This window comes from Macrobrachium nipponense, chromosome 27 (genome assembly GCF_015104395.2).
Source record: "Macrobrachium nipponense isolate FS-2020 chromosome 27, ASM1510439v2, whole genome shotgun sequence".
Taxonomy (NCBI): domain Eukaryota; kingdom Metazoa; phylum Arthropoda; class Malacostraca; order Decapoda; family Palaemonidae; genus Macrobrachium; species Macrobrachium nipponense.
Window position 1 is genome coordinate 24,172,167 of NC_087216.1, and position 25,289 is coordinate 24,197,455.

General features: G+C 48.4%; 1 protein-coding gene across 1 annotated transcript in view; it reads right to left on the minus strand.

Annotated features, from left to right (window-relative positions):
• The window catches only part of LOC135200930 (multiple epidermal growth factor-like domains protein 8), a 141,498-nt gene that overhangs the window by 62,513 nt on the left and 53,696 nt on the right, over positions 1–25,289 (minus strand). Inside the window, 5 exon segments of the mRNA XM_064229708.1 lie at positions 3,236–3,390; positions 3,715–3,906; positions 4,335–4,575; positions 5,184–5,335; positions 23,258–23,448. Of these exon segments, the coding sequence (XP_064085778.1) occupies positions 3,236–3,390; positions 3,715–3,906; positions 4,335–4,575; positions 5,184–5,335; positions 23,258–23,448 (931 nt within the window).

Sequence of the window (25,289 nt, forward strand, 5' to 3'; positions counted from 1 at the left end):
CCATCAGACGAAGAGTATCCCTCAGTACAGGGTCCCTGTATCTGGCTGACAGTTCCCGCGGAGTAGTCGTTAGGGGAGGACTGTCCTGGAAGGGGTGATAAGATATCCCTTCCTGATTATGGACATCGAAGAGGCGTCCGAGTTTATGAATGTCCAGGCGTCTGCAAATTCGAGAAGCCTGGCACCCACTGGTGTTTGGAGGTTGTCTGTCTCACTTCCCTTTCTTAAAGGGACGGGAAGAAGCTTTTACCTCTCCTCTCAGGACCTCTTCTCTTAGAGGGAGCTCTGGAGGGAGGGCCTCCTCGAAGGGCTGAACCGTAGAAGTCGGTCCTTTCTTGTCAACCCCGCAACTAGGGGTCTCTTCTTCCTTGCAGTTTGAAGGAGAAGATCCTGTGTCGCCTTCTCAGTCAGTGAGCGAGAAATGTCCTTCACTAACTGAGAAGGAAACAAGAAGTCTGACATGGGAGCAAAAACCAAGGCTGCTCTCTGTGAGGGAGAAACCGCCTTGGTTAAGAAGGCACTAAAAATACTCCTCTTCTTAAGGAGTACCGCTCCAAAGAGAGAGGAGATTTCTCCCGCCGATCCGTCTTGTACTGCCTTATCAATACAAGAAAGAATACTCAGAATGACTTCGGGGTCTAGACCTTTCGAGTCATGAGCCTTCTTAGACATCACCCCAAGGGACCAGTCTAGGAAATTAAACACTTCCAAAATATGGAAGAGGCCCTAGAGGAGATGATCAGTCTCAGAAATCGCCCAAGCACACGAGCTCCACTCAAAGCGTGTCTCCGCGATGAATCAACCAAGGTTGAAAAGTCCGCTTCGGCTGCCGCTGGGAGAGAAGGCCCCATGTTTTCTCCCCAGTTCGGTACCAGAAACCCTCTTTTACCAGAAAGTATGGCTGGAGGCATACAGAAGGTGGTTCTGCCCAGATCTTCTTCGACAACATCCATTTGTCCAGAGACTGTAGAGCTCTCTTTCATAGAGATCGTAGGTCTCATCTTCAACACCGACGAAGACTTCGGTACGATCGCACTCGAAAACAGTGATCGAGGCGAAGGAGGAGCCTCAGGAGTCAATGAATCTCCATACTCCTGCAAAAGAAGGTCCGTCAGAACTCTATAGTTAGAGAAATCCTTCTCTACCGTTAACTTCGTCTTCCGAATCTCCTTCCACACCGTGCGGAGAATCGGCCTGAAAAACGAGAGGATCTTCATCAAGTTCTCTCTCTACTGGTGACAACTCCTACTAGGAGAGGGACTCATAGAGTGAACAGACTCTCTCTCAAGTCTATAAGTAGTCTCGCGTCTGCTTGACTTCTCACGCCTGGAAAGCTCTTCGCGCTTGGCTGGCGCCTCGCACTTGTCTGGCGCCTCGCGCTTGGCTGGCTCTTCTCCGCTTGGCTGGAGCTTGTTGCTTGGCTGGCATCTCGCGCCTGGCTGACGCCTCGCGCTTGTCTGGCGCCTCTGCGCAAAGCTGACTGCCTCGCGCCTGGCTGGCGTCTGTGGGCTCGCGCTTGGCTGAATCCTCGCGCCTGGCTGGTGCCTCGCGCTTGGCTGAATCCTCGCGCCGACAGTATCCTTATCTAGAGCAACTCGCTCGATACTCCTGAACTTTTTGAACGATCTTCGAGCCTGAAAGACGTCCCATGGCTTGTAAGGCTCTTCATGCCTGGAGGACGCTTCACGTCTGGCAGGCGAAAGAAGACGAGACTTCTTAATAGGAAGTCTAGCGTCCTTCTTGCGAGGGGGATCCCTCAAAAGAACTCCACTAAAGAAGGCTAAACTGCTCTTGTACTGCTAGCTAAATCCTCTTGAAAGCCACACCAGCGTCCTCTTCAATAGAAGAAGCGGGAGAACTCGAAGGAGTGCGATCCTCACGGTACCGTTCGAGGCGTCGAGACCAGCTTAGCCTTCTTGATAGAAGAGGGGCTTCCTCCGAGAAGCGCTCCGGGCTCGAGTCAAACGCGCGTTCTTTTCCAGTGCCTTTTCAGTGGCCTAGAAAGATCGAGTCCTTCCACCCTCGTTTAGTGAAGGAGAACCGGACGACGAGAAACAATCTCGTAGGACACTTCTATTAAAGCGGTCCTGCGCAGACTGTAGCGAACAGAACCTGCTGAAGGGACGCCTGACCGTTGGGGATTCCCCACAACCTCCGTACGACTTTCGACTTTCCTTCTCCTCTGGGTATGTGAGTTTTGGAAGAGGTCTAGACCTGGGAGCATCGCAGGGACGGTCAGACGCCCCCTCCACAACACTGGGAACACTCACTTCACTAAGTAATTCATCATCATTCCCTTACCTTGCATGGCCGCCATCTTTGTCTTCATTTTACGAAGAGTAGCCTTCAGTGTTGGCGATTTTCAGAAGCCCGAATCTCGAGTGCCAAAGCCTGTGGGGGTCAGGGGATACAATAGGGTAGGGGAATCAAATTCAATTAATAATAGGAGAGTTAGACTCAGAAAAAGGCTCAATAGGCCTTGTACTCACACTCTTTTGTGCAGCACGTCTAATTCTATCCCTCTCTAACTTCTTCAAGTAAGAAGTTAGAGTATTCCATTCATTAGCATTCAACTTTTAACACTCAATACAGGTGTTAGCTAAAGAACAGTCAAACCCCCTACACTTACGACATACAGTGTGAGGATCAACCGAAGCCTTCGGTATCCTCACCTTGCAGCCTACATTCACAACACTCACACTAACACTTGAAATCAGACGTTCCTAATCAAAGAAAAAAAATCAAAAGCAAGTCCAAATCCAGTTCCGCAGTAGCGAATGCCAAAACAACGATCCAGTACATCCACCAAAATAATCCAATTGTTAGAATGATCAAAAAAGTCTTGAAAAGCGAATTCCAGTCAGGAGGTAGTAACAACAATGTTGATACCACCGGCGACAGAGAAAATATGATAGAAAACGGGAATGGTTCCTAGTCCTGCCGCCCAGGGCAGGCAGGTAGATCACCTGACCTACCGGTAGCGAGTGGCGCGAAATTTGAATTTCTGTCGGGGACGACGGAGTCTTAGCTAAGTATATATCTGACAGGTAAGTTCATTGTATGAAAAGGCATGTCATACAACATTTCCATTACAAAATATGAAATAAAACCTAGTAAATACCGTGAGAGCTAAGACAGTAAGTCTTATTGCAGAATAAGCAATGACTTCTATTAAATAAGCTATAGGAAGGTATATTATACAATACTAGGCTACAAAGCATATTCTATATAATACCTGGTAAACACTTGTGACAGTTGTGGCCGAAAGTGTTATGAATACAAAAACAATGTCCAGTGGTTTGGTCACATCGTCCCTTAGCTTCATCCGAATGATCGTTGCAGTTGCACATCTGACACCCAACAGTTGTGGCATTACCAAAACTCCCAGGCCTGCAGGTACAATAAGGTTTATGTATATAATCTTTGATTTTCAATACTACTAGGTGAGGACTATAATAACAATCTAAGCAAGGTTATGCATAAAATTACACCATTAAAACAAGAAAAATTTTCAAATCATGAGATTATGAAAGCTACAGACTCTCTCCATCACAGGTTTAAAATAATATTCAGTATTGTGTACCCATTCTTCAGCCTATACAATCACTAAAAAAGCTGATGAAAAAATAAAACAGTGTCATATTCATAAGGTTGCTATTTGCAGTTAAAATTTCAGGTATTAATGCTAGAACAAAAACAATGCCTGTTACCCACCGGCATTTTTCACAAAATTCCCCAGTGGTATAGTCCTGACACTGATCACAGATGCCAATTCCTTTGTTGCATGTGGAATGGTTGTGGCATCCACAGTTGATAGAACAATCTGCTCCTGTCCAGCCAAGATTACACATGCACTTGAAATCTGGTGCACCTGAGCAGTACCCATGAATGCAGTTCTCGTAACACCTGAAAATGTGTAAACATTTATTTGTTACCATGACCTCTATGCTGAAATTAGTAACTGTCACCAAGATGGCTTTAATCTTGTGTTCTTCTCTGTAATCATATTTTTTATAATTAAGTAAAATTAATTAAAAGTTCTATCTCCCTGAAATTGGCACGAAAATAGTACCATTAGTGATTAAAAAGTAATTTAAAGAAACCACTTGATCCTATTGCTTAACTCACATATGGCTCAACACTAACATTGATAGTAATTAAAGGCAGTGCCACTCCTAATATATATTATAGCAATTCTGGTAATTGTTATATTTGTAAAATTATTTCATTACTACCCAAACATACCATCCTGCAACAAAGAAAAAACATTTAAACCACCAAAATATCAAAAACACAATCAAACACAAAATGACAGGCAAAATTTTTGAACTCACGTCCTTTCACACGTATCTCGGCCATTTCCACGGAAACCTCTGTTGCAGGTACAGTTGAAACCAGTGAGTGTATTTGTACATGTAGCATTCAAATGGCAATTATGGAGAGCAAGTTTACATTCGTCCACATCAGGGCAAGAAGCAAATGCCCAGTTGGTTTCTGATGCTTGTAAATCTACGATAGCTGAACTACTTTCATGCGCTGCTTTTAGAAATGGTGCTATTATATCTGAGCAGTCACCTGTAATAAGAAAAAAAATTATACAGATTTCATAGTAAATTTGTTTCATAAATATGAGCCTTTATGTATTTGTATGAAATTATTTTAGTACTAACTTCATGTAAATACACTGAAGCTCATATCTACCTTTACATTTATGAAACAATTTCAGCACTAGAACACCAATTACTACTTATAAAAATTCAAAAGATGATTTCACACTTCCAAAAGGCTGACGGTTGGCACTACTCCCTCACTTATATAGTAGTTTACAGTTTCAACCTATGTTTTACAGTTAATGCATCTTACATCCAAAGTGAACAGGAGTTGTGACACCAATTTCACTTCTTTATATGAAGGAAAAACCACTGCTTTACAACAGCCAAGAGCATTAGTATCTTATGCTAATTAAACATGGTTTAACCACACTTTTCAATGAAAAGCTTGAAATAAATTTTCTTATGAATACAAAAACACTGCAATAATAAATTAATTCTAGGCAAACATAATTTGAGTAAGTTTTTGGCAAAAACTACTAAAAAAATATGCATCCAAAACTAACATTACATTACAAATGGAGGAATTCCATTATGCAGCACATTTTCAAGGTTACACAACACAGTACATACCTTTTTCTGCCTGTGAAAAGTCTCCAGCTGTACATATGCCAATGGTGGGATTAAAAACATTATAGCACCAGCCACAGTTCAGTGTCTTCATACAGGCATCACATGTTTGCAAACTCTCACAGATGTGGCACTCTGATGTATCAACAAGCAGCCTGAAAATTATTACCTTGTTCACTGATCAATTGTATCTATCAATAAACTGAAAACAAATACTGATAAAACCAAATTTCCTGACAAAATGACATTTGTCGAAAATTGCATTTTTCCTAACTATACAAACCTGAGGTCCTTTAACAATAGGAAGTAGCTAGCGGCAGCTGGAACGGTCGTAAGCTTCGAACAAGGGAGAACGGTAGTTAACTGCTTGTCCGATCGTCGCGCGCCGCGCGACTGGGAGGTAAACAAATCACTTTTGCTTTTGGCCCATGCAAAATACGCAGAGTGAGGGGTGGCATGAGGAGGGACTATATGTAAAGGACCTCAGGTTTGTATAGTTAGGAAAAATGCAATTTTCGACAAATTGTCATTTGTTCCGATACGTAATACAAACCCTCGGTCCTTTAACAATAGGAAGACTCACTTCTTGGTGGGAGGAATCTGAGTCTTTGATGAACAGACTGGTGTTCGTCCATCCCTGGAATGCCTCCCTGGTCGTAAGAGCGAGGGAGGGATCCAAGCCTCTGTCCGATTGATCGGGGTGTGCCCACCGCAGGATCAATGGTCAGACCTCTGGGCCGAGTACTAGAGAGAGGGCAAGCGTATCTCTTCGTACCAGCAAGCAAGAACTTGTTCCTGTTTGCAAGAGGCAACATAAAGTATGGGTTGTCTCAAGCTGGCATCCACTTCCTCCCCCTTGTTGGAGGAAGTGGTGGATATAGCTCCTTTCATCCCTAGTGAAAGAGATAGGAAGGGGCTCTGTTAAGTAGCTCACCTGCATTTTGTCCTTATCCAGCAGGGTGACGACCGTGTCCCTCTAACCACAGGGTAGAGGGGAGAAAAAGATGGGAAGAGGAGCCAGTCACACTCTCATTCACCATCCATTCTTACGGTCACACCAGGACTCGATGCGTGTCAGCCTGCGAGGGTCCCTGGGTTCGCTACACAACGTGTTGAGCAGCCACACACGGTCCCCAAGGAAAAAGATCCAAGGACCTGTGGGCAATATCCCGAAGGTAGAAGGAAGGGCATGTGGTCTGGTTGGACCAGACCCCTGCCTTCAGTACCTGCGCCAAGGAGAAGTTCTTGCGGACAAGGCAGCATCTCCTTCGCATCGAAGGCGGTGAAGTCCATTAGGGAGGGGATTGTGAACGACTCGAACCAATCGTCAGGGACCGAAGGGTTCTGAGTCTTCGCTACGAAGTTCGGTACGAAATCGAGCGTCACGGATCCCCATCCCCTGGATGCTTGACTTCGCAGGAGAAGTCATGCAGTTCCTCAGAGGAAAAGAAGGAAATAGTCGCATGACCTATCCCTCTTCTCTACTTCGGTGATGTCCAGTACCCATACTGGTCTGTCCGTTAGCAACGAAGTCTCTCGCATCCTCCTATCCCCATGCAGCGAAGTTCTCGGTAGTGGATAGGACACCGACACTCCATGGTGGGTGTCAATGGTATGGGTACTGTGACAAGCTATTAAAAACGAAGTAATGATTGCTCTTTAACAACCGAACTAAGTCACAGCGTAGTTCGTAACTGACTCGGGCGCTCTGACAGCTGCCGACTGACTGCGTTCGGTAGGAGGCAAGTTGTCAAAGCATCCGAGTAAGTCACGTGACCTTCGCCTTTAAAGGGTTATGCCGAGAGACAAACAAATAATGTATTTTATTGTTTGTCACCAATGCCGGACAGCGAGGTGATGATTCTCTTAAGGCATGTGCCCAACAGGCGAAAGTCAATTGCCTTCTAGAGACCGAGGTCCCTGAAGGTAAAACATCTCATGGTTGTTGATCTCAGCTAAGGAGAAACAACACTATGTACCGTTGAAGACGAAGGTAGATATTGAATGCAACCTACGTCTTCACAGACGAATCGAGAGAAGGATTCTCAAGATTCATAACCTGTGCTTACAAATGACTGAAAACGCTAACCGCTATTTCATTGCTGTCCGGTGAGAAGTCGTAGTTGCAATGAAAACACAGGGGAAAGCCGCCTGAAGAACTGCTTCTCATGGGCTGAACATTTGGAAGTAGAGCTGTCAGGTCGGAGAGTTGGCAATGTCTTCTGACACATCTCGTAATTCGGGTTGAACAATGAACAATTGTAAACCTACGAATACGAGATATTTTGAAGACAAACTCAGATGTCTGCAAAATCATTCGCATTATCGCAGTGCGATGCAGCGGGAGACTTGTACAGAACTTCTGTTACCGTGCGGTAAACAGAAAGATGAAAGAGTCCAAGAGATATCTCTGTTGAAAATTCTCGCAATGTCGAGGCGATGGAATCTAGCGTCACAGCAGTAGATGGGTCCTTCATTATTGCGAGAATCCCCGTTAATCAGAGACCTAAGTCCATGATTGTTGGGCAGAGATACGGTTCGGTAGTCAATCAAACCAGGGGAGAGAGAGACATACATGACCGTGCATATCGGAGGCCCAGCTGATACTGAGCTGCTATCAGGCAGTTCAATACGCAGTAGTTGAGCCTGAGCTCTCGCTGACTCGTCATCTGAGTTGCCAGGTAATCCATTATTCCACGAAGGAATGCGTTCGGCTAGAACTACCGACATAAAAGATATGCTCGAGCAATTATTATTTAGGCGAAACGAATTTCGGTAAATATAACAGTTGAAATGGTGTTGTCGTGACAAAACCATAAGTATATAAAATTGAAACTGAAAACTGGGAGGTTGCAGGCAACCCCGAGTTGCAGTTCAATTAGAATACTTCTCTTATAAGTCGCAATCCGTAGTTTAACTAGGATCTGCGCCTACCCCTCGGAGACAATTCAACTGCTTAGTAGAATCATGTCGCGAGGTTAATATACGTAGTATATTTGTAGGATTCTGAACAACGATCTCCATCCTAAATTCTTTCCTTCAAGAAAACAAAGTAAGGATTGGAGATCGACCACCTTCGATCTCTATCAAAGAGAGTGAAGGAGAAGTCTTCCTCGAAGGAAAGCTTCAATGGTGAACAGAATACCAAGACGATAGTTCAAGCCAAACTGGATATTCCCGTCCGATCTTCTCTAGTCCAGGTTGGTCGCCTACTGTGAGATAGTTTCTTCAGCAGCAGTCTTCTTCCCAATGCTAGAAATTCCAGGAATTCAAGCATAGGCTAGGTTCCGATTATCGTGTATATCGGGGATTCTCGTCTCGCTCACTTTGGACCGTGGTCTCGCGTAAGTGTTTGGAGATCGTAAAACTCGAACACTGAATGCGTTAGAAATTCCGTAGAATTCTAAGCAGTCTGCGAAACCCCCACCGAATTCGTCAAACGATATCGGCTGGTGGTCCTCTCGATTCCCGTAGAAATCGAGAATGGGGCAGGATTCCTCCTCAACGACCGGGCTTACGTCAGGTAGGACCCGAAGGTCCCCCGGTAGCGCAGTCCCGAACGTGGGATCCTACAGAGAAATCTCTGTAGGATCCCTCCCCTTTCCCTCGTAACCGTAAGGAGAGAGGGAATGGGGGAGGAATTGGATACTCGCTCGCCTTCCCAGTGGAACTAGCAGTTGGAGAAGAGTAGGAACAGCCATCGCCTTGCGGCGATGGCCTCTCAGAGTCTGGAAAAACGTATCGTCAGGAGAAAACGTTTTCCCGCGGAGGGTTACAAACTCTCACTGTAGGTAAGGGTCTGCCGCCACTGTGAACGTCGTCTGGGTGGGGCTGATCGACACCTGACCAGGAAGGAGCCGATACCGTCCTCACGACTCATTCCAGTCCTCGTCGAGGTCGAAACCTCTCAGGAGGACCGAAGGAGTATTCAAATACGGTGTCCGAAGACACGTAGAAACGCCGCTGTCGCAGTAGAGGAGGTGGAAGTAGCTTGATCGACCGGCCAGAACTGAGAGAGCCTTCTTGTCCGGAGACGAGAGACTCTGGTTCGAGACAGAATCGGCAAGTTCCGATCGCGGCAGACCCACCGTCGGTTTGGGTTCCCTCTCGGGCCCCAAAACGACTCGAGCAGAGACGTGGGCTCTGCTGGTGGGAGCGGCAATCCTTCCGCAAGGTCATTATGCTGACGAATCAGCTTAATGACTTCTGCAAATTCCTCTGTATCTCGGGAGTAACCGTGTCTTGCGGAGTAGGACCGTCCAGTCCCTCCAACAAGAACAGATCCCGAGATACTCCTCCTTCAGAAGGAGGAACAGCGGCAGACCCCTGACGGTCGCCTCCAGCTACTTGCGCGTATGTCCTGGTCGGTCCTGGAACCGTGCCATGGTCCATACGGCATCATAGCTGGGTCACGAGCGGCGCACCTCTCGTGATCGCTCCTCGGTACCTCGCTCCTCCCGGCTAATAGCCCCACGGAGGAGGTTGAAGGTACGGGAAGAGGCACGACCATGACGCTCCCCCCTCGCTCGCTGGCAGGACCAGCGTGCGTGGAGGGCTGCTGCTGACCGTCAACCCGCGGTGACGGTCGAGCAGCAGGCCTAGCCTTACCGCTCTGCTGGGGCGATTGGCTCGGCTGAGAACGTCGAGACCGATCTCTAGCGTCAGGCGAGCTGCCGCTGGTCACCGTCTCCGCCCGGTCCCATCGGGAGCGGCGGACGGGTGACCTGCTAGGCTCTCTGTCGCGTCGAGACCGGCCAGCGCCTCTCGGCGCGTCGAGCCGCTGGTACCAGCCGTGGCTGGTACCGGCGGCCTCGCGGGGACTCCTTCCTCGCCTCAACCCGTGGCTGGTCAGCGACCGTCACGTCAGCCCGAGCAGCCAGTTGATCACTGCTAGAGCGTTCCACTGGCCTGGCGAGAGTCGTGTGCACGACTCTCGCCAGTCTTCTGCTCCGCGCCGCTGTCTTGACGGCGAGCGAGCTCGGGCGTCAAAACTTTGGCTGGACGGTCTTCTTTGGAAGAGCGTCCACTCGCGTGCTTCTCGCGAACGAGAAGCGGCCGAGACGGAACCTGGTTTAGCGGCAGAAACCGCTAGCACCAGGTGAGGACGCACCAGCCGAGGCTGGTGCACCTCTGGTTCCCCGTCGACTTCTTCTTTGCAGAAGAAGCGACGGGCCCGTTCCCAAAGGAACAGGAGGACCAGCAGAAGAGCTCCTCAGCTCGCCTGAGCGAGCCGGGCCCTTAGAAGATCCCGAAGGAGTCTTCTTAGGGGGGGAGGAGGCAACCTTCTTCTTCTTCGGCTGTTTGGCGTTAGAAGTCGAAGGGGAAGGAGAGGCAGCAGACGACGAAGAAGACGATGAACACGACGACGACACCTTCTTCCTCTTCCTCTTCTTCTTCGCCAGGCTCCGCAGGACAGACGTCAGGTCTTCCATCCAGGAGGGAGCCGGGGCAGTTGCCGAAGCACAGGGCCCGACTGCACCTGTCCGGAAAAGACCTGAGACTGTGACAGCACCACCAACAGCAGGAACAACAGGAACAGGTCCAGGAACGGCAGGAACATCCTGAAGTGAATGCAGCAGGCACCTGATCTGAAAGGGAATGAGCGGCTGGGACAGCAACAGGTACGGCAGGCACGGCAGGTACCACAGGAGAGCCAGGCGTCCTGTCGGCAGCTACCGTCATCCTCGGCACTGGCGGCAGGTCCAGAGGGGTACTCTTTGGGCAGCGGAAGTCCGGGGTCGGCAATACAAAGAACCCAGGTGGCGGTGGCACCGTCCTCTTTGGCACGGCAGGAATTGGTTTCTGGATTGCAAGCCGTGGGTGGTTGTTACCGACATGACATGTGGTGGTGTACACCAGGTGCGGTGGCATCTCATATGCTGGTGTCGAGATTGTGGTTGTTGTAGTGGTTACCGTACCATGAGTGACCACTGCCGACCCCGCCAACCGCTTGAATCAACCCCTGTATGCTCGGCACTCCCTGCAGTCCCAGCGACTCCCACACCTGTCCCAGGTCGTCCTTCGCTGATGGCACACCTGCGGAAGCAACAGTCGGGTTAGTTAGAGGGGCTTCCTCGCGCCTGGGGGGAGAAGAAACCCCACCCAGAGCGGACGGAAGACCCCGAGTACAACTGGACGTCCGGGTAGCGGCGCCCTCCTCCACACTCGACGGATCGAGAGGAGAAGGACTCCGCTACCCCCCCCCCCCCCCGCATGGGGAAGGCACGAAACGTGGGGGCTGGCCGGGGGGCAGGAAAGAGGACGAAGTGTCCGTTACCAAAGGAGTCACTGGACTTTCCGATGACTTCTTGGGCGGCCTAAGTCTCTTCCTGCCCTCGTACAGCACCCACTGCGCCTCGGACCAATGCATACACGTTACACAGGGCTCGTTGCGGGAGCCACTCTCGCCCCCTGACAACGAGTTACAAACCTCGTGATGGATCTACATCTACATCCAAGGTCGTCTCCCACGGATGTAGCACCTGCGGTAACATAGATAGATTAGTAAGAGGGGTTCCCTCACGCACGGGGGGAAGACATGCCCCACCCCGAACGCAAGGAAGACCCCAAATACAAAATACAATGAAGAAGCTGAGCGGGGGGCAGGAAGGAAGACGAAGAATCGGATACCAAGGGAGTCGCGGGGAGACTTTTTCCGACGACTTCCTGGCAGACCTTCGCTTCCCCTACCCCCCGCACAGCAGTGAAAAGTAATATGAAAATGAAACAGAATACTGCCCTTGCGATTCACTTCATAGAACTTAAAGGAGAAAGATCAATTCCCGGGTAAGAACGGAAACTTGATCCAATAATATGATTCTATCATAAAATATATATGAAAATGAAACAGAATACTGCACTTGCGATTTCATTTTCACATAAAAAAATCGTAAGGATCAATTCCCGGGTAAGAACGAAAATTGATCCAAATTAATTCATGCAAATAAATAAATGAAAATGAAAAGAATATTGCACTTGCGAATCCACTTTCATTGCATTCTATTATACAAAATTAAAAGGCTCGTGCCGAGCGCAATCACCAACTCTCGGTAACGAATGCACAGGGCAAAATATAATGAAAAGAGTACTTACATTTTTCAATTACACACTTTCGCCAAATACATGACTCGCGCGAGCGCGCCCGCCCAAGCCCTCGGCACCGAGACATAATTCAAGGGTTCAATTCACGAAAAGAGAGGAAATCGCCGCATCTACGGCGATAACTCCATGTTGGTTCATAATTAAGTAATGAAAATGAAAACAGTGTACTTACAGTTTCATTTTCAAGTCAAACAACCATTAGTAGAAAACCACAATATAAACAAAGCATACGACGATGAAGCGGGCAGAGAGCGATGACGAACACGTCCTTCACACCCGCGGCCGAAAGCAAAAGTGATTTGTTTACCTCCGCGCGACGATCGGACAAGCAGTTAACTACCGTTCTCCCCTTGTTCGAAGCTTACGACCGTTCCAGCTGCCGCTAGCTACTTCCTATTGTTAAAGGACCGAAGGTTTGTATTACGTATCGGAACAACTTAATATTTCATTCAAGTCACTGAATTGCATTTATTCAGATGGGTAAAAATTATGCAAAAAGAAATTAGTTTCTTGAATGACAACTAAGAATAGAAAGAAGTTAAAAGTTGAAGGTGAAAAAAAAAAAAATACAGTGGTACCTCGAGATACGAAAGGCTCAACTTACAAAAAACTCGAGATATGAAAGCTGATATGAAAAATTTTTCGGCTCTACATACGAAAATTGCTCAGATACGAAAAGTTGTTGCTTTGTTAAAGTCCGAGATTCTTCCCCGGACCACTGGATAAAACAATTTGTTGAAACTCGCTCCCGCCGCCAACTGAGTAGACTCGCCACCATCCTCCTGCTGGGGGGGCTCCCGCCCATTGGTTCCTGATGCTAGTCACCGCCGATGAGATCCTTCTCTCCTATTGGTCAGCATCCTTCCCATCATGCATCTACTACGTAGAGGCGTGCCTCGGCCACTCGGTAGCAGCATCGTTATTGTATGCACACGGTATTCATTCGTTCTAACAATTTCGTTTATTATTGTAAATTCGTTAGTGATTTCGTTGCAGTATACGTACTTTATCATGTTGTGTGAGAACTTTACTCCATACTTATACGTAAATTACGTACAGTATATATGTAGTCATGGGTCCTAAGAAAGTTGAAATTCACGGAAAGAAGAGGATGCTCTCTTTGGAAACGAAGATGGAGATTATCAAGAAGTATGAAGCTGGTATGTGATTGAGTGTGATTGCTAAGGAATATGACTGAAATCCGTCGACAATAGGCACCATCCTTAAGCAGAAGGATGCCATCACAGCAGCTACACCTTCCAAGGGCGTCACTATTTTGTCCTGCAAGAGGACCCACATGCACAATGAGATGGAAAGGCTTCTTCTTGTCTGGATAAAAGACAAAGAAATCGCTGGCGATACGATAACGGAGACGGCAATCTCCTACAAGGCCAGCGCTATTTTCGGCGATTTGATTGCCCAGGCCGAAGACAACGGAGGAGAAGGGACATCAACGCCAACCCCAGAGTTCAAGGCTTCGCATGGGTGGTTCGAGAAATTCCGTAAATGGACTGGCATCCATTTGGTGGTGCGGCATGGGGAGGCTGCCAGCTCGGACACGAAAGCGGCCAAAGCCTTTAAAAAGACGTTCGACAAGATGATGACCAAGGAAGGCTACAGTTCTCAGCAAGGCTTCAACTGTGATGAGACTGGCCTTTTTTGGAAAAAAAATGCCTCATCGGACGTACATCACGGAGGAAGAGAAGAAGCTACCCGGCCATAAGCCTATGAAAGACAGGCTTACGCTCGCACTTTGTTCGAACGCCAGTGGGGATTGCAAGGTGAAGCCCCTACTGGTCTATCATTCCGAGACTCCTTGAGCCTTCAAGGCCCACAAAATGCTTAAGGAGAAGCTTCCAGTGATGTGGAGGGCTAATGCGAAAGCCTGGGTAACGAGGCTTTTGTTCACGGAGTGGGTAAAATGACAATTTGTCGAAAATTGCATTTTTCCTAACTATACAAACCTGAGGTCCTTTAACAATAGGAAGTAGCTAGCGGCAGCTGGAACGGTCGTAAGCTTCGAACAAGGGGAGAACGGTAGTTAACTGCTTGTCCGACAGTCGCGCGCCGCGCGACTGGGAGGTAAACAAATCACTTTTGCTTTTGGCCCATGCAAAATACGCAGAGTGAGGGGTGGCATGAGGAGGGACTATATGTAAAGGACCTCAGGTTTGTATAGTTAGGAAAAATGCAATTTTCGACAAATTGTCATTTGTTCCGATACGTAATACAAACCATCGGTCCTTTAACAATAGGAAGACTCACTTCTTGGTGGGAGGAATCTGAGTCTTTTGATGAACAGACTGGTGTTCGTCCATCCCTGGAATGCCTCCCTGGTCGTAAGAGCGAGGGAGGGATCCAAGCCTCTGTCCGATTGATCGGGGTGTGCACCGCAGGATCAATGGTCAGACCTCTGGGCCGAGTACTAAGAGAGAGGCAAGCGTATCTCTTCGTACCAGCAAGCAAGAACTTGTTCCTGTTTGCAAGAGGCAACATAAAGTATGGGTTGTCTCAAGCTGGCATCCACTTCCTCCCCCTTGTTGGAGGAAGTGGTGGAATATCGACGCTCCTATCCCTAGTTGAAAGGGCTAGGATGGGGATGGCTCCCGTTGAGTTAGCTTCACCTGCATACTTCCTCCTTAATCCAGCAGGGTGACGACCGTGTCCCTCTAAACCACAGGTAGAGGGGAAGAAAAAGATGGGAAGAGGAGCCAGTCACACTCTCATTCACTCATCCATTCTTACGGTCACACCAGGACTCGATGCTGTTCAGCCTGCGAGGGTCTGGGTTCGCTACACAACGTGTTGAGCAGCCACCACGGGTCCCAAGGAAAAAGATCCAAGGACCTGTGGGCAATATCCCGAAGGTAGAAGGAAGGGCATGTGGTCTGGTTGGACCAGACCCCTGCCTTCAGTACCTGCGCCACGGAGAAGTTCTTGCGGACAAGGCAGCATCTCCTTCGCATCGAAGGCGGTGAAGTCCATTAGGGATGGGGATTGTGAACGACTCGAACCAATCGTCAGGGTACCGAAGGGTTCTGAGTCTTCGCTACGAAGTTCGGTACGAAATCGAGCGTCACGGATCCCCATCCCCTGGATGCTTGACTTCGCAGGAGAAGTCATGCAGTTCCTCAGAGGAAAAGAAGGAAATAGTCGCATGACCTATTCCTCTTCTCTACTTCGGTGATGTCCAGTACCCATACTGGTCTGTCCGTTTGCCACGAGTCTCTCGCATCCTCCTATCCCCATGCAGCGAAGTTCTCGGTAGTGGATAGGACACCCGACTCCCCATGGTGGGTGTCATGGTATGGGTACTGTGACAAGCTATTAAAACGAAGTAATGATTGCTGTGTAACAACCAGAACTAAGTCAACAGCGTAGTTTCGTAACTGACTCGGGCGCTCTGACAGCTGCCGACTGACTGCGTTCGGTAGGAGGCAAGTTGTCAAAGCATCCGAGTAAGTCACGTGACCTCGCCTTAAAAGGGTTATGCCGAGAGACCAAACAAATAATGTATTTGTTTGTCACCAATGCCGGACAGCGAGGTGATGATTCTCTTAAGGCATGTGCCCAACAGGCGAAAGTCAATTGCCTTCTAGAGACCGAGGTCCCTGAAGGCAAAACATCTCATGGTTGTTGAATCTCAGCTAAGGAGAAACAACACTATGTACCGTTGAAGACGAAGGTAGATATTGAATGCAACCTACGTCTTCACAGACGAATCGAGAGAAGGATTCTCAAGATTCATAACCTGTGCTTACAAATGACTGAAAACGCTAACCGCTATTTCATTGCTGTCCGGTGAGAAAGTCGTAGTTGCAATGAAAGCGGGGCGTTCTTCAGTAATGAAAACACAGGGGAAAACCGCCTGAAGAACTGCTTCTCATGGGCTGAACATTTGGAAGTAGAGCTGTCAGGTCGGGAGATAGGCGATGTCTTCTGACACATCTCGTAATTTCGGGTTGAACAATGAACAAATTGTACACCTACGAATACGAGATATTTTGAAGACACAACTCAGATGTCTGCAAAATCATTCGCATTATCGCAGTGCGATGCAGCGGGAGACTTGTACAGACTTCTGTTACCGTGCGGTAAAACAGAAGATGAAAGAGTCCAAGAGATATCTCTATTGAAAATTCTCGCAATGTCGACAGGCGATGGAATCTAGCGTCACAGCAGTAGATGGTCCTTCATTATGCGAGAATCCCCATTAACTCATAGACCTAAGTCCATGATTGTTGGGCAGAGATACGGTTCGGTAGTCAATCAAACCAGGGGAGAGAGAGACATAACTGACCGTGCATCTCGGAGGCCCAGCTGATACTGAGCTGCTGTCAGGCAGTTCAATCACGCAGTAGTTGAGCCTGAGCTCGCCGACTCGTCATCCTGAGTTGGCCATGTAATCCATTATTCATGAAGGAATGCGTTCGGCTAGAACTACCGAGCATAAAAGATATGCTCGAGCAAGTTATATTTAGGCGAAACGAATTTCGGTTAAATATAAAAGTTGAAATGGTGTTGTCGTGACAAAACCATAAGTATATAAAATTGAAACTGAAACTCCTGGGAGGTTGCAGGCAACCCCGAGTTGCAGTTCAATTAGAATACTTCTCTTCTAAGTCGCAATCCGTAGATAAACTAGGATATGCGCCTACCCCTCGTACAATTCAACTGCTTAGTAGAATCATGTCGCGAGGTTAATATACGTAGTAATTTTGTAGGATTCTGAACAACTATCTCCATCCTAAATTCTTTCCTTCAAGAAAACAAAATAAGGATTGGAGATCGACCACCTTCGATCTCTATCAAAGAGTGAAGGAGAAGTCTTCCTCGAAGGAAAGCTTCAATGGTGAACAGAATACTAAGACGATAGTTCAAGCCAAACTGGATATCCCGTCCGATCTTCTCTATTCCAGGTTGGTCGCCTACTGTAAGATAGTTTCTTTCAGCAGCAGTCTTCTTCCCAATGCTAGAAATTCCAGGAATTCGAGCATAGGCGAGGTTCCCGATTATCACTTGTAACATCGGGGATTCTCGTCTCGCTCACTTTAGACCGTGGTCTCGCCTAAGTGTTTGGAGATCGTAAAAAACTCGAACACTCTGAATGCGCTAGAAATTCCTTAGAATTCTAAGCAGTCTGCGAAACCCCCAACACCGAATTCGTCAAACGATATCGGCTGGTGGTCCTCTCGATTCCCGTAGAAATCGGAAGGAATGGGGGCAGGATCCCTGCTCAACGACCGGGGCTTACGTCAGGTAGGACCCGAAGGTCCCCCCGGTAGCGCAGTCCCGAACGTGGGATCCTACAGAGAAATCTCTGTAGGATCCCTCCCCTTTCCCTCGTAGCCGTAAGGAGAGAGGGAATGGGGGTAGGAATTGGATACGCTCACGCCTTCCCAGTGGAACTAGCAGTTGGAGAAGAATAGGAGCAGCCATCGCCTTGCGGCGATGGTCTCTCAGAGTCTGGGAAAACGTATCGTCAGGAGAAAACGTTTTCCCCCGCGGAGGGTTACGAACTCTCACTGTAGGTAAGGGTCTGCCGCCACTGTGAACGTCGTCTGGGTGGGGCTGATCGACACCTGACGGGGGAGAGCCGAGTACCGTCCTCCGACTCATTCCAGTCCTCGTCGAGGTCGAAACCTCTCAGGAGGACCGAAGGAGTATTTAAATACGGTGTCCGAAGACACGTAAACGCCGCTGTCGCAGTAGAGGAGGTGGAAGTAGCTTTGACATCGACCCGGCCAGAACTGAGCGAGCCTTCTTGTCCGGAGACGAGAGACTCTGGTTCGAGACAGAATCGGCAAGCTCCGATCGCGGCAAGAACCCACCTCCGTCGGTTTGGGTTCCCTCTCGGGCCCCAAAACGACTCGAGCAGAGACGTGGGCTCTGCTGGTGGGAGCGGCAATCCTTCCGCAAGGTCATTATGCTGACGAATCAGCTTAATGACTTCTGTAATTTCCTCTGTATCTCGGGAGTAACCGCGTCTTGCGGAGTAGGACCGTCCAGTCCTTCCAACAAGAACAGATCCCGAGATACTCCTCCTTCCGAGGAGGAAAAGCGGCAGACCCCTGACGGTCGCCTCCAGCTACTTGCACGTATGTCTGGTCGGTCCTAGAACCGTGCCTGGTCCATACGGCGTCATAGCGGGATCGCGAGCGGCGCACCTCTCGCGATCACTCATAGGTACCTCGCTCCTCCCGGTGTAGCCCGAGGAGGTTGAAGGTACAGGAGAGGCAGACCTACGACGCCTAGCTCGCTGGCAGGACCAGCGTGCTTGGAGGGCTGCTGCTGATCGTCAACCCGCCGGCGGTGGCGATCGAGCAGCAGGCCCAGCCTTGCCGCTCGCCTGGGGCGAGAGGCTCGGCTGAGAACGTCGACGCTGATCTCTAGCGTCAGGCGAGCTGTTGCTGGTTACCATCTTCGCCCGGTCCCGATGGGAGCGGCGTCAGGTGACCTGCTAGGTTCGACTGTCGCGGTGAGACCGGCGAGCGTCCCTCTCGGCGCGTCGAGCCGCTGGTACCAGCCGTGGCTGGTACCGACGGCCGCGGGGACCCCTTCCTCGCCTCAACTCGTGGCTGGTCAGCGACCGTCACGTCAACCTCGAGCAGCCAGCTGGTCGCTGCGAGAGCGTCCACTGGCCTGACGAGCGTCGTCTGCACGACTCTCGCCAGTCTTCTGCTCCGCGCTTCGGTCCTTGACGGCGAGCGAGCTCGGGCGTCCAAGACTTTGGCTGGACGGTCTCCCGCGGGAGACCGTCCACTCGTACTTCTCGCTAACGAGAAGCCGAGGCGGATCCTGGTTTTAGCGGCAGAAACCGCTAGAACCAGCGAGGAAGTGCCAGCCGAAGCTGGTCTCCTCTGGTCCCCGTCTTCTTCTCCTTGGTAGAAGAAAAGACGGACCCTGTTCCCGAGGGAGCAGGAGGACCAGAGAAGAGCTCCCCGAATCGCCGGAGCGAGACGGGCCCTTAGAAGGTCCCGAAGGAGCCTTCTTAGGGGGGAAAACCCGGGTTACCAGCTGGTCGCTGCAAGAGCGGCCGCTGGCCTGGCAAGAGTCACCTGAGCGTCTCTCACCAGCCTTCTGCTCCGTGCCGCGTCTTGGCGCCGAGCGAACTCTGGCGCCGAAACTTGGCTGCACGGTCTCCCGAGGGAGAACGTACACTCGGGATCTCTCGCGAACGAGAGACCGAGCCGGAACCTGGCGTAGCGGCATCGCCGCTAGCACCAGGCGACGGAAGTACCAGAGCTAACCGATACTCCTCCGGTCCCCGTCTATCTCTTCCTTGCGGAAGGGGAGACGGGCCCCGCTCCCGAAGGAGCAGGAGGACCAGCAGAAGGACCCCCCGTCCCACCGAGGTGGTACGGGCCCTTAGAAGTTCCCGAAGGAGACTTCTTAGGGGGGAAGGCAGCCTTCTTCTTCTTCGGCTTATGGGCCTTAGAAGTCGAAGGGGAAGAGGCAGCAGCAGACGATGAAGACGAAGATGACAGCTTCCTCTCTCCTCTCCTCGTCAGCTCACGCAGGCGGCAGTCGTCAGGTCCTCATCCAGGCCGGAGCCGGGGCTATTGCGAAGCCAAACACGGCCCGACTGCACCTGTCCGGAAGGACCTGGGACTGGGGAAGACACACCGTGGGCAGGGACCAGCATGGACAGGCCAGGAACCAGGGAGCGACAGGAACAGCAACCAGCTCAGGAGCGGCAGGAACAGCGGCAGCGGTAGACCCAGAAGGGACAGCCAAGCCAACAGCGGGAATCACATCAGCGGCAGGTACGGCAGGCCCAGCGATCGCCTCGTAGAATCATCGGCAGCCAGCGGAACCTGGGTCCTGGCGCCCGCCCGGTCCCGGGGCGAGCTGCTGGAACAGCGGAAGTCTGGGGCAGGCAACACGAAAAAAACAGGCGGCGGCGGCAACCCCACCTCGGTACGGCTGCGGCCCTAGTAGCGGCAGACGGCGTCATCGCACAGCATGGGGAGTGTAGACCAGGAGGGGGGGAGCAGCATAAGCGGCCGTGGTAGTAGTGGAGACCGCCCCAGACCTCGCTAGACGCTGCAGCAGCGTGGCCCGTGGATGCTAGGCACGCCCTGCCTCCGCGGTGGTCCATACCTGTCCAAGGTCGTCTCCCACGGATGTAGCACCTGCGGTAACATAGATAGATTAGTAAGAGGGGTTCCCCCCTCACGCACGGGGGGAAGACATGCCCCACCCCGAACGCAAGGAAGACCCCAAATACAAAATACAACGAAGAAGCTGAGCGGGGGGCAGGAAGGAAGACGAAGAATCGGATACCAAGGGAGTCGCGGGAGAGCTTTCCGACGACTTCCTGCAGACCTTCGCTTCCCTACCCCGCACAGCAGTGAAAAGTAATATGAAAATGAAACAGAATACTGCCCTTGCGATTCACTTCATAGAACTTAAAGGGGAAAAGATCAATTCCCGGGTAAGAACGGAAACTTGATCCAATAATATGATGCTATCATAAAATATATATGAAAATGAAAAAAAAAAAACAGAATACTGCACTTGCGATTTCATTTTTTCACATAAAAAAACAATCGTTAAGGATCAATTCCCGGGTAAGAACGAAAATTGATCCAAATTAAAATTTCATGCAAATAAATAAATGAAAATGAAAAGATATCTTGCAAATTGCGAACTCCTTACTTTCATTGCATTCTATTATACAAAATTAAAAGGCTCGTGCCGAGCGCAAACACACTCTCGGTAACGAACGCACAGGGCAAACATATAATGAAAAGAGTACTTACATTTTTCAATTACACACTTTCGCCCACAATACATGACTCGGTGCGAGCGCGCCCGCCCTCGGCACCGAGGCATAATTCAAGGGTTCAATTCATGAAAAGAGAGGAAATCGCCGCATCTACGGTGATAACTCCATGTTGGTTCATAATTAAGTAATGAAAATGAAAACAGTGTACTTACAGTTTCATTTTCAAGTCAAACAAACCATTAGTAGAAAACAATAATAAACAAAGCATACGACGATGAAGCGGGCAGAGAGCGATGACGAACACGTCCTTCACACCCGCGGCCGAAAGCAAAAGTGATTTGTTTACCTCCCAGTCGCGCGGCGCGCGACTGTCGGACAGCAGTTAACTACCGGCCTTTCCCTCCCCCCCCTTGTTCGGAAGCTTACGACCGTTACAGCTGCCGCTAGCTACTTCCTATTGTTAAAGGACCGATGGTTTGTATTACGTATCGGAACAATCTGTGTTTCGGCCCGACAGTGAAGAAATTCTTGGAAGAGAGGCGCCTCCCTCTGAAATGCCTGCTGGTGTTGGACAATGCCCCTACTCACCCTCCTGGCCTCGATGAAGATATCCTAGTGGAGTATTCCTTCATCAAGGTTGCTTTATCTTCCGCCTAACACCACCTCTCCCCCAGCCCATGGACCAACAAGTGATATCGAACTTTAAGAAGCTGTATACGAAACATCTTTTCAAGAGATCTTTTCAAGAGATGTTTCGACATCACCGATACCACAAACCTCACCTTGTGTGAATTTTGGAAGGAGCATTTGATGTTGTCATATGCATCTGACTCATTGACCAAGCTTGGCAGGAGGTTTCGAGGCAAACCTTGAATTCCTCATGGAGGAAACTCTGGCTTGATGCCGTATCCGCCGGAGACTTCGAGGGATTCGACGTGGGCAAAGCTGGTGATGCAGATTCAGAAACAGTTGACGATCCTGAAACTGTTTTGCAACCAGATCTTGACAAGATCGTTACACTCGGCAAGTCCATGGGGCTGGTCGTCGACGAGGACGACATCAACGACCTTCTCGAGGAGCACCAAGAGGAGCTTATGACGGATGACCTGAAGGAGTTGGAGGCCATGCAACATAACGTTGTTCAAGAGGAGTTCTCTAGCAGCGGCGAGGAGGAGGAAGGCGACCCTATGACAATGGCAGAAATTATGGATGTTCTAGCTGCTTTTCATAAAGTGCAATCATTTGTAGAAAAAAGACACCCCGAAAAGGCTTACACAGGTTGTATGCTTGTGCAGTTTCTAAGGGGGGGGGGGGGGGGGGAGGGGGGGGTGGGGTGAGGCTTGGCCCCAGAGAGTCGTTTCAGGAACATTGTGAAAAGTAGGCCGAAGCAATCTTTCTTGGATAGTTATTTTTTAAAGAGGCCTTTCGTATTAGCAGGAGTAAGCAAAAAGGAAGAACCAAGTGATACTAAAAAACAGAAAGTTGAAAGTGGTGATGAAGTTAAGACAATTTTTAATTTTAGTTTTTTGTAAAGTTAAGTGATACAGTTTTGTTGATGTTTCGTAAAGTTTAGTTTATGTATGTTTTCCTTACATTTTTTTATGTGTTTCGTAAAGTTAAGTGTAGTGTACGTACGTATCTGCCGTTTGTTCTCCTCCTCTGTCGCCACTTTCGGAGATAGCCTCACTCGAAAGGTAAGCTTCCACATTTTACTACATACGTACAGTATTTCTTGTATACCGTGTACACTAATACACTTTATTTACAGGTAATTAGCAGTACGTATTAAGTTAGGTATTGAATGGTCCAAATTGTAGTAGTATTTCATTGTTTATGGGTCAATTTAGCTTTATTATGAAATTTACTGGGGTGCTTTTGGAGGGCTTGGAACAGATTAGCCATTTTACATGTAAAAGCGTCCAAGATACAAACAACTCATAATACGAAGGCCGCCTCAGAACGGATTAATTTCGTATCTCGAGGTACCACTGTATGTAATGCAGCTGGGGATAAGAACGGTCACAACAATGATGCTGAAGTCTACACACTTTTAAGTGGTATCCTATACGTAATACATGTATTCTGATAACTGTTGTTTAAAATTTTGCAAGACTCACAAGATTCCAGTAAAATCACACAAGAGAATCATGAAAACATCAATAAAGTATAACACTGTAATTGAGAGTATTACTAAGCCATCAATCTAATCATACATTTAATCAAACATTTTCAGAATTTTTCATACCCAGAACTAGCTGTGTGCGGTGAAGAACTTGTTAGGTATGGTAAAGTTGTACCAATTGGTTCAGAGGCTTCTGTGGGACTTGGAATTGTGGGGGGCCGGAGGGTGGTTATATTAGTATGATCTTCATCAAGCCACACTCGACAAGACCCATACTGGTAAACCGACGTATATACTGAGAACAGGAAGCATTCCTGCAAAAAATGTCAACAATCTTATGTAAAAATGTGTGCATTAAATATTCTAAAAATCAGTGCAATCAAAATTTAAACATAAAATTCCCTGCATGTCTGGTACAGAATTTGGTGATGTAAAATGACAAATTTTTAACTAATTTGTATTTCTCATAACTTAAAAACCTGAGGTCTTAACATTAGGCTAAATACTCAGCTCCAGCTGGAAACCGGTAAAGTTTAAAATAATTGTGTACGCAAGGGACTATTGGCATCTGTGCTTGGTCACGAGACATTTGGAGCCACCCACATACCCCTCATTAACTCGTGACCCCGTTAGTTATTCTTCCAACCCAGGTTAGTTGATAGAGGGGTGGTTAGAGGTGGGTCTTTGTATGTTAAGACCTCAGGTTTGTAAGTTATGAAAAATACAAATTAGTTAAAAATTTGTCATTTGTTCATATACAAAACAAACCTTCGGTCTTAACATTAGGATAGACTTATTCTTGGTGGGAGGTAAGTACTATTCACCAACTGGAGTTTGCCACCTTTGATCAGTTTTCTGAATACTATAATTCAACGAAACAACTGACCAGTATTTCTGAATCTAAGACATATATGAATATCATAGAATCAGACTTCTGGGTTTTTACACAATGTCATAGTTCATTGCGTCCGAGGAAGATAAGAAGATCTGTTCCCCTAACAAACCAATTCATCCACTCATGTAGGTTTGTTATCATTCCTCTCCCCCTTGTTAAAGAGAGGAATGACCTGCTACTGATAGGTATCTTACTGATACTAACCGTAACAGTATGGCCACTTCACTCACCTGTACCTTGTCCGTTCCAGCTTATAATGGTAATCTCTTCTTACTGCCCTAAGTAAAGAAGGAGACAGAAATTTGAAAAGGAAAGAGGCCAGTTAACTCCGCCATTTCACATTCATACCATCATCTTAGACAAGATACCAACTGACCCGCCTGGGGTACTGGATGAGTTACACCATTTGTTGAGCAGCCACCAAAGGACCCAAGGAAATTGTGTCCAAGGACCACTGGGCAACCTTATATATATATATACAGGAAATTGAAAGTGGTTTTCATAAAAAAGAACCCACTCTCAAATTTCAATGAACAGACAGACACCTCCTTAAAATTGCTCAATTTTGAGCTTCGATACAGTCACAGACCAACCATCACGATCATTTTAACAGATATGTTCTTAAATGCCAGAAGGCCCATATTACTCTGATGACCTTCTCTTCTGTATAACCTCATTGGTACAACTTGTCAAACAAGGAGTAGGCTTGACCGATCGCCTCTGTTTGGCCTGTTCCTTTACGTCTACCACCTTAATGTTCTAGGTGATGTAGTTCTTTCTATAACCACAGAGTACTTTGACAAGTCAAAGCCGGCCCTGCTGAAGGTCCCTCACACATACTCACACCGTACTGAGCATGACTAAGAAATGTATCCGTCATCATGACCTGTGCTGCATTGACTCATTATCTCGGATTCCGAGGCCAATTGGAACTGATGTTCCAGACTACTTTTGAGTCTACGTCAAAACCCTGGTTGTTGAGTGCTCCCACTCTACCAAGGTCAGAGGAAGACCCCCATCCACGGTCAGTTTCCTGTAACGTGACTGATGTATGTGCCTGGTGGTAGTCCGTCAAGGCTACTCTGATACAGAGTATGGTATCACTTATCAGATTGGAGTTCTTATGTGCCCCATCCAGTTCACTGCTCCTGATTCATCTGAAGATTAGTCAGTGTGAAGCGATATTCATATGCCCAATCACCAGTCCAATGTATATCACCATGCATGTAAACATGTAATTACAGAGATTCTTCCCTCTGT